The 10,479-nt window shown below is 42.0% G+C and overlaps 1 protein-coding gene across 3 annotated transcripts in view; it reads left to right on the top strand.

The window, feature by feature from the left end:
* The first annotated feature begins 266 nt into the window (after nt 1-266).
* The window catches only part of LOC129831018 (septin-7-like), a 50,822-nt gene continuing 40,609 nt past the window's right edge, over nt 267-10,479 (top strand). The window contains exons 1-3 of one of the 3 annotated variants that reach the window (XM_055893995.1): nt 267-496; nt 1,995-1,996; nt 9,017-9,119. In XM_055893995.1, the coding sequence (XP_055749970.1) occupies nt 442-496; nt 1,995-1,996; nt 9,017-9,119 (160 nt within the window). In that variant the 5' untranslated portion in view covers nt 267-441. The remainder of the gene's footprint in view (nt 497-1,994; nt 1,997-9,016; nt 9,120-10,479) is intronic. The other 2 variants (XM_055893993.1, XM_055893994.1) reach the window with 2 other exon arrangements.

Below are 10,479 nucleotides of genomic sequence, written 5' to 3'. Positions count from 1 at the left end.
TGGATTGGTGTGAGAAATATGGTATCCACTCATGGGAGAGACTTGGAATTTAGCCTCAGATGAACCGGGTAGGTAGGCCTACACCGCAGGCTGAGTATCACCAGCAGTACCAAGACATTTTAATGTAAAGAAAGTGGACTGTTCTGTCATTTTTAGCAATGGTGGTAAATAGCACTGCCTGTGTGGAATTGATGTTTCTCTTGTGCATTTTTCTTTTTACCCTCGCCCAGTTGGCGGCGACAATACTCCTTTTGTATGTAGTTCGCCATAAGACCTCACCGAAGAAGAAGAATAAGGCTTTTTTTTGTTGCGGTACTAGTCCTCTATCTATCTCTATGTCTCCTTCACATCAAGCAGACAGTGGACATTTTTGGTCTTACGCGAATTAAGTTGCGTACGACTTTTACAGTTCTGTGGTCTCCGGTGAATTCGTGAAAGGGAATGCCGAACGGTGAAACGTCCGTTAGTGAAGCGCCTGGGAACGGCAACATTATGGGTAAGTTAATTCATACTGATACTTTTGTTATCGTTTGTGTCCTCGGGGTAACGTTAGTCGGCTAACGTTAGCTACTAAAAATCTTGCCAGAATTAGTTAGCTAAGTTAACTTGCTTAAATAGAAAAACAACGATAGCTCGAAAATGACTGAATACTCTGTGGCATTAACTGTATATGTTCGACTGTGAAGTGTGTTTGGTCCCTGGCACAGAGTCGGCTAGTACTAGCAAACGATAACTAACTTATTACCTACTGTATCATTAGCTAACTAGCATTTTGAGATACAACCAGTAAAGTTGCTCAGTTGACATTCTTCACACAGCATATCCTTTGGCCAGTAGTTAGTCAACTTATCTGCTTCAACCAGATAAATTGACTACTAACGTTACTGGCCAAAGGATATGCTGTGTGAAGAATGTCAACTGAGAAACTTCAGATGCCAGTTGTGGTACTTGTGAGAAGTTGGCAACCCCAACAAAGGCTCATCATAACTAACGTTACGTTTCTAGCTAACTACAGTAACTTACCTACAGTAGCTAACAAAACTAACGTTACATAGCTAAGTTAGCTTACTAGCTACTAGTACAGATAGAACGAGATTAGTTTTAAATACGTTTGCCACTAACTGGCTAGTCAGTAGGTTGTGATGCCTGGATAGTTGACGTCGCAGTTTGCTTGCTAACGTAAACTCGTACAACGCCTTGGTCCGTACAATTGCCCCAATTTTAGCGCCACAAAAACGTAATACTTCCATAATAACTGTAATGTCAATACCATTGTAAAGCACAATTTCTCCCCTTTCCAACATGATCAATTACATGACCTAAACGCTGCCCGTTTCTGCATAATTCAAGCAGGCAATGGGTCTTTTTAAAAATGGCGGGTGGGGAAGCGAAACTAATGCGTGATAGTGAGAAGGTGAGAGGTCGTGTGGGAAAATTGCTTTTTTTCACTAGATCTGTCCAACTTATCACCTTATCGCCTCTAAAATGTAAATAAAACACTATAAAGAGTTTATATAATGTATCATTACATACCTATTTGAAGGTTTGTGTCGAATTTGAATCGGGTTTTTAGGGCGGTGCTAAAGTTATCTTAGAAGTAAACAGCGGCTTTGAGAATGATGATCGCATGCAATGATGTAGCAAAAAATGACTAGGTATCCCCCCCTTACCCCCGTCACTGTCCATTTCTTGTTTTTAAATGATGAGAAGTGCTACACCTGGTGGAGAGAGATTGTAAGACAGAAATAGTTGCTTTATGCGTGCTGTACGTTACGACATGACACGTCACGATGTAACGGAGGGTCCGTTTTTTTCAACTTTTCTCCAATACTATAGAGCCATTACCAAGTCGATCAACGCTTGAATAGAAACCTAGTTCACACCACCGATTTTTAAGTCAACACAGTCGCTACAGTCCCATTAGTTTTCTTTGTAGCCTCGTTTGAATGTTGCGGTTGCGCACATTTGTACGGAATGGGGTGAGTTTACGTTAGCTGTGAATGGCTGCTATTCTGAAAAGTCGACGTAGCTAATGTTAGCTTGGTTTCAGATGTAAAATGCCAGCGTTGGTCAAATAATCATGAATGAATTCAAATAGGTTTAATCAATGCTAAAGTCAGTGTGGGGAAACCTTGAGCAAAGTTATGAATCTACAAACTTCCTCAAACATCTAGTTGGATACCTACATCATTTGAGTGTCTATCAAAATGTCAAACAAAAACTTTCTATTGAGCATCAACAAAATGTTTTACTCAGAGTGGGGTAGGATGACTGCAGTATCTACTTTTTAGAAAACCTAGTCCTTTACATGAGACTGGATTCATACTGTGGTACTGTACTCACATGGTGGATGCTCTGACTGAGTGACTGTGCCTCTGTTATTCCTCTATGTGACCTGTAGCATCTGTCATGGAATGGCTTGCAGTGAGTGTAGAGGCCGTCATAGATCGTCACTCTAGCCATTCAAATGTTTTCTCTAGTCGCTATGGAATGCATGCAATGTTATTACTTTAGCTTGAGTAAATAAATGCAGTTTCCCACCATATCTCTCTGTTGTTATTGAACAATTGTCATCTCTCCATTATTGTGGCTAAGGTAGCCGAGTGGTTAGAGCTTTTGGCCAGTAACCGAAAGGTTGCTGGATCGAGTCCCGAGCTGACAAGGTACAAATCTTTCATTCTGCCCCTGAGCAAGGCAGTTAACCCACTGTTCCCCAGGCGCCGAAGACGTAGATGTCGATTAAGTCAGCCCCCTGCACCTCTCTGATTCAGAGGGGTTGGGTTAAATGCGGAAGACACATTTCAGTTCAAGGCATTCAGTTGTACAACTGTCTAGGTATCCCCCTTTCCCTAACAAGTTTTGTGTCAGTCAGGGCTAGGGGTGTCAGTGACACCTGTGTTTTGTTATTCATAGGATAAATTCCATCGGATTTGTCCTTTTCTGAAAAATCCTCAGGCTCTTCTAAACGAGGAGTATGGAAAATTTATTTTTGTCATGTTAATTGGTTGGAAACTGAGAATTTCTGGGTTGTAGGCCTTCCTCAGTGTGATGACCTATTGTCCCCAGTGACACAATAGGAGTCCAGTCTGTGAGTCAGTGTGTCACATGGCGAGGCCTGGGAATGCCAGGATGTCTGTGATGACACAGACATCAGTTTGTTTAGGTTCCCATAAAAGCTACATTTTTGTATTCTTCCTCTATCCTATTCGTTCAGTCCCCCTCAAAGATTGTAAAAGCATTGTTTTGGTGTGAGAAATATGGTATCCACTCATGGGTGAGAATTGAAATTTAGCCTCAGATGAACCGAGGCTAAATTGTAGGTTGTAGGGCTGGGAATTGCGAGGGACCTCACAATATTGTCATAATACTTAGGTGCCGATACTATATGTAGTACAATCCTCACCATTCTATATTGCGATTCGATGTTCCAAACATATTGCTCCCCATATGTCTGCTGTAGAGGGACAAAAGAGAGCCATGAGAAAACGAGTTTTGATCAGTCATAGAAATGAAAGTACTGAAAACAAATTGGATCCTCCAATTTAAAAAGAAGATTGAGAACAAGCTAGGAAGGAAAAATACTGTAGTTGGTGCAGTTACAGACAACTAGCACAAAAGTAATATTGTCATATTGTCAACAATACGATATATCGTCAAAGACAATATCCTGATATGTAACTGTATATATCCCCCCCATCCCTCTACTAGTGTAGGGAGAATGGATCAACCGTCCATGTAGACCAATCAGGACTGTCTTACTCCTACAGACTTAACATTATTCCTAAGTTACAGTATAGAAATAAAATGGACTGTTATGAAGACACTCTATAGCATGCAAGACAGACTCTTATGGGGAGGAAGGAAAAACTGTACACACAAACACACACACCGGTAAGTCCAGTGTTTGGGATGATGCAGAAAGGTCATGGGAGGGGTCAGACTTTCTGAAGCAGCACAGAACAACAACTGTGTATCCTCTAGTATTTGCAAGCCAAAGTCAGTTTTCTGTGCTAGGCTAACCTGCTAGGCCTTGCTTAAGGGTTAGATTAACACACCTCTTTCTAACCTTGGGCTCTCTGAGGCAGACTGGCCTTAATCCCACCACATCTCTTCCGGCAGTTTACCCACCACCAGCAAAGAAGAATAACAAATCTACTCTGCTTGAAGGGACCATGTAGCAATGTGAGTGGGAACATAATATATCAGGCTATCAGTGCATTGAAAAGCATGGGGAAGAGTGGTGGAAGGGGAGGCCTAAAGGAGAAGGCAGTGCTGCTTTCCTGGAGGTATGTAGTGGCCTTTGTTAAAGCAATTGTTATGAAAGGTTGAGGTGAACAGCCAAGACACAGATGTCCACCACACCACATGTCCCTCTGTGACCCTGGCCTAGGTGGAAGCTCTCTCTCCAACCTTGACAGTGGTATTGGAAATGTATCATGGGTGTTGCCTTGAAGAAGACCTGACTTCCTTTAGTACATGTCGACAAGCCTCTTATGCCTGCTATATGAGTCAGGAAGCTGCGGTACATGTAGCCTATATTTCACTCCTTTTTTCATAAGATGAGGCTAACTTTTATGACCCTCCCCTTGGACTCACGAAAAAGTATGGATGGCTCATTGTTATTGGCTCTGACTTGCACATCAAACATGTCTCTTCTCAGCGCAAGCTAGCAAAGAGATCAACATTATGATGATGATGATGATGATGATGCTGCTGTCTCAGCTATGTGCTGAAGTGGTTGCCATTTGTCTGATCAGCGACAGGCACCACTGACAGTTGTACTGTGTACGTGACAGACGCTTCTGCTCCAGAGCAGACAGACAGACAACAGGAGGAAGTGGCTTGGGCGGTGAGGCATGCTACAGTAGGCTACATCTGTCAACTTATAACCCTCAAATACGATGAGCTTGAGTGAAGGCCAGGTGGGGCAGATCCTCTCCTGTGGAAGTGGTTCGTTTGATAGCCAATGAGCTGAAAACGGTAGAGGAATGAACAGCCTCCTGCTCTGAGCAGTGCTTTACTGGCAAAAACAACTCCTCTGCTTAATAATCTCAATATTTTTGCCCAACTGTCTGGGTCTGGGATAGCCTGAGTGAATGCTCAATCTTGCCATCCTGATGTTGATGGCTTTACACATCGATGTTTGAGAGATGAAACATGTAGGAAATTGCTTTTTGTTAGTGTGAGGACTGAAACATGGAGTCTAGCTACTGACTCAGGATGATCTGCTATTCGTCAGTCTCTCCAACACTGGAAGCCGTGTGAAGACGCCTGTGGGCTGTCGGCCAATGGGATTTCACGGCTGTGGGCTGGTAGCCAATTGGATCTCATTTCACATCAGCCGGTGAAATGACTGAAGGATGCATCATCACCTCAACTCTGGGATTAACCAATGACAGCTCCCATAAACGGACCTAAAATACTGTAGGAAGTTTGAGTTAGTTGTAACTCCAACAAAACTGACCCTCTGAAGTGAGCTGTAGGAGTGCAGGATTAGGCTATTTGAATGCTAGGTAGGTTGACCGTGCTTTCCTGTCTGATGTGCTGAATAACAAGCATCATTGTCTGTCCTACTGCTTTAGCCTGAACTTGTCTGTGTCAGTACAGTTGGTAAATAGGTTATTTTTTGGCTCCGAGCCCACACTTCTCTTCAGTAATGGCTGCTATCATGAATTGTGATTCATCTCCGTGTTTTACTCTCCTATCTATATCTATCCATCCATCCATCCATCCATCCACAGCCGTTCAAAAGTTTGGGGTCACTTAAATGTCCTTGTTTCTGAAAGAAAAGTACATTAATTTGTCCATTAAAATAACATGAAATTGATCAGAAATACAGTGTAGACATTGTTAATGTTGTAAATGTCTATTGTAGCTGGAAAGGGTTGATGTAAAAAGAAATATATATGGAATATCTACATAAGCGTTTAGAGGCCCATTATCAACAACCATCACTCTTGTGTTCCAATGGCACATTGTTAGCTAATCCAAGTTTATCATTTTAAAAGGCTAATTAATCATTAGAAAAACCTTTTGCAATTATGTTAGCAGAACTGAAAACTGTTGTCCTGATTAAATAAGCAATAAAACTGACCTTCTTTAGACTAGTTGAGTATTTGGAGCATCAGGATTTGTGGGTTCGATTACAGGCTCAAAATGGCCAGAAACAAAGAATTTTCTTCTGAAACTCGTCAGTCTAATCTTGTTCTGAGAAATGAATGCTATTTCATGCGAGAAATTGCCAAGAAACTGAAGATTTCGTACAACAATGTGTCTTACTCCCTTCACAGAACAGCGCAAACTGGCTCTAACCAGAATAGAAAGAGTGGGATGCCTCGGTGCACAACTGAGCAAGAGTACAAGTACATTAGATTGTTTCTCAAACTAGTCAGATACCTCACAAGTCCTCAACTGGCAGCTTCATTAAATTGTACCCGCAAAACACCAGTCTCAACGTCAACAGTGAAGAGGCGACTCCGGGATGCTGACCTTCTAGGCAGAGTTGCAAAGAAAAAGCCATATCTCAGACTGGCCAATAAAAATAAAATATATTTAAGATGGGTATAAGAACAGACACTGGAGAGAAGAACTCTGCCTAGAAGGCCAGCATCCCGGAGTCGCCTTTTCACCTTTGACGTTGAGACTCTGTACGCCTATGTAAATACTCCATAAAAAATCAGCTGTTTCTAGCTACAATAGTAATTTACAACATTAACAATGTCTACACTCTATTTCTGATCAATATGATGTTATTTTAATGGACAAAAATATGCTTTTCTTTCAAAGACAAGGACATTTTCTAAGTGACCCCAAACTTCTGAATGGTAGTGTGTATGTGTGCTTGTCTGTTTGTCTGAGACTTTTATGCCTGGGTTTGACTACAAATAACCTAGCCCTATAAAACATTGGTAACATCCCTTCAAATAGAATGAAGAAACTGAGTGGGGAAAGAATGGTTATACCCTTAGTTATTTGTCAAAAATTACATTTTTTGGTGAAAGAGATACAGGAACTAGCATTAACCAAGCAAACCAAAATGATGTGTACCACCACCACACATCTGCTGATCTGATTGAGTGCTATAGGCAAAATAGAGTAGCAAGACCTATCAGGCATATTGTATAGGCTAGAAGTTACCAAGGTTAACTATACCTCAAGCTATGCCTTTCTGACTACTATATGAGTAGGCATATCTCTTATTCATGATTGCACTTGCACATTGAAATGGCGTCAAAGTGAGATTGACACCTGAGAGTGCGTCTGGGCTTTTATCCGCAGGCATGAATGTGTTATTCTGACACAAGATGGATGGTGGACTCATTTGTCGGTCTTAACTGATATACTGTATTTCACTTATTTTTTTTCTTTATGGTTGGTGCTCCACCTGTCTACCGTGGTCTGTGAATCATTCTGCATCTCCTCTCATCCACCACCACCTCATTGTCAACCATCTTGACCTGCACACTCTCCAAACCAGCTGTAAGTATTATTGTGACTGATTACCTAACGCCACTCCACTGTACCTTTTAGGCTATAACATTTACTTATTTAAAAATGTTAAGAGACACAACATGAACAAAAGTATATGTGGACACCTGCTTGTCGAACATCTCTTTCCAAAATGATGGGCATTAATATGGAGTTGGTCCCCACTTGCTGCTTTTAACAGCCTCCTCTCTTCTGGGAAGGCTTTCCACCAGATGTTGGAAGATTGCTGCTGGGACTTGCTTTCAATCAGCCACAAGCACATTAGTGAGGTCAGGGCTCTGTGCAGGCCAGTCAAGTTCTTCCACACCGATCTCAACAAACCGTTTCTGTATGGACCTCGCTTTCTGCACGAGGGGCATTGTCATACTGAAACAGGAAATGGCCTTCCCCAGACTGTTGCCACAAAGTTGGAAGCACAGAATCGTCTAGATTGTCATTGTATGCTGCAGCGTTAAGATTTTCACTCACTCCCTACTGTAAGTCACTCTGGAAAAGAGTGTCTGCAAAATAACTTAAATGTAAAAATGTCCCTTCACTGGAACGAAGGGGCCTAGCCCGAACAGTGAAAAACAGTCCCAGACCATTATTCCTCCTCCACCAAACTTTACAGTTGGCACTAGGTATTGGGGTAGGTGGTGTTCTCCTGGCATCCGCCAAACCCAGATTAGTCTGTCGGACTGCCAGATGGTGACGCGTGATACATCATTCCAGAGAATGTGTTTTCACTGCTCCAGTCTAATGGCGGCGAGCTTTACACCACTCCAGCTGACTCTTAGCTTTGTGAATGGTTATCTTAGGCTTGTGTACGGTTGCTCGGCCATGAAAACCCATTTTATGAAGCTCCCGACAGCACAAGAACGGTTTGATGTTTCTTCCAGACGCAGTTTGGAACTCTGTAGAGGACAGACGATTTTTACGCACTACTCCCTTCAGCACTCGGCGGTCCCGTTCTGTGAGCTTGTGTGGGCTACCACTTCGTTGCTGAGCTGTTGTTGCTTCTAGACGTTTCCACTTCACAATAACAGCACTTATAGTTGACCAGGGCTGCCCTAGCAGGGTAGAAATTTGACGAACTGCCTTGTTGGAAAGGCGTCATCCTATGACGGTGCCATGTTGAAAGTCTCTGAGCTCTTCAGTAAGGCCATTCTACTGCCAATGTTTGTCTATGGAGGTTGCATGGCTGTGTGCTCGATTTTATACACCTGTCAGCAATGGGTGTGGCTGAGTTAGCCAAATCCACTAATTTGAAGGTGTACTTTTGTGTATGTATAGTTTAAGAATGTTAGATTGGGCGTATTAATTAAATTATCTGATGAATGATTGAATTCAACTCAACAAATTGTCCATGTTGCTGTTTAAAAAAAAAAAATGTATTTCCTGAACCTGTCAAGTCATCAGTTTTTATAGACAAGTGATATCCCAGCTACTGAAGCAATAAGTCAACAGTGTTGGTAACCAGACTTTTGTTTAGCCTTGTTACCTGCCCGGACAGTTGGGGAAAAGCATTAACTGATGTTTTGGTCTACAGCAACAGAAGCTTCTGGAAGGTTATGTGGGCTTTGCCAATCTCCCAAACCAAGTGTACAGAAAGTCTGTCAAGAGAGGCTTCGAGTTCACTCTCATGGTTGTGGGTGAGTAGAGATCTTTGCATCCTATTTTACGTCTCCCCTCTTTTCCAAGTAAGACCCCAAAAGAACAGAAAAAAGAACCCGGTGTTCATCTGGGAAAACAGATGGAGATTTTACTGCTGCGTAAAAAGCTGTTTGCATATTATTGTATGGATCAGTGAAGTATGCATGAAAATGACTGTTAGAGGCTCCGTCTGTGTCCCAAGTGGCACCGTAATCCCTATGTAGTTTAGTATGGGGTCCATAGAGCGCTGATCAAAAGTAGTTTAGTATGGGGAATAGGGTGCCATCTCTGTTCGAAAGACGCGTACACATCTGTGTAAGAAATGTATGTGGATATGTAATATAGCCTACACATGGCCATAGACGTTCAGGTGTTCAGTCCAGCAGTGTTCAATTTTACAGTCAGGAATGTTGTCATGCCATAGTGCTGGCAGCTGGCTGTTAAAATGCATTAGCGATGCTTTCTGTTGCGTTGGGATAACTTGTCTTGCATGTAAAGCGGGACTTGAAGAAACCATATTTAAAACAAATGTGCTTGAGCAACGGAGGATAGGCAGAGTTTATTTTCCCCATACTGTGGAATGTGTTTGAACATTTGTGTCTGTGTGTGCGAAGTGTTTGAGGTGTGGTGTGCGAGGTGTGTGTGTGTGTGTGTGTGTGTGTATAATGTGCCTTTTGGATTGTGGGTGGAAGGTTTCTTGTAATTCCATTCATGCAGCCAGAGTTGGAGCCTGAACATCTGAAGAGAGAGAGGGATGGAGGGAAAGAGACACAGGGTGTAGGCACCGCTACATCCCTGCCATTCTCCACTCCGTCCTCTCTGTTCCATAAGTCCTGCCCAGAGGTACAGTGCCTTCAGAAAGTATTCACACCACTGATTTTTTTCCCCCACGTTTTGTTGCTACAGCCTGAATTTTAAATGGATTAAATTGAGATTGTGTCACTGGAATTATGCTTTTAGTAATGTTTACAAATGTAATGAATAATTCTGAAATGTCTTCTCAATACGTATTCAACCCTGTTGTTATAGCAAAAAGTTGCTGAACAACTCACATAAGTTGCATGTACAGTTGAAGTCGGAAGTTTACATACACCTTAGCCAAATACATTTAAACTCAGATTTTCACAATTCCTGACATTTAGTCCTAGTAAATATTCCCTGTCTTAGGGCAGTTAGGCTCACCACTTTTATTTTAAGAATGTGAAATGTCAGAATAATAGTGCAGAAAATGATTCATTTCAGCTTTTATTTCTTTCATCACATTCCCAGTGGGTCAGAAGTTTACATACACTCAATTAGTATTTGGTAGCATTGCCTTAAACAATTTGAACTTGGGTCAAACGTTTCGAGTAGCCTTTC

Source organism: Salvelinus fontinalis, chromosome 32, assembly GCF_029448725.1.
Source record: "Salvelinus fontinalis isolate EN_2023a chromosome 32, ASM2944872v1, whole genome shotgun sequence".
Classification (NCBI taxonomy): domain Eukaryota; kingdom Metazoa; phylum Chordata; class Actinopteri; order Salmoniformes; family Salmonidae; genus Salvelinus; species Salvelinus fontinalis.
This window is presented reverse-complemented; position numbering and strand designations above follow the sequence as displayed.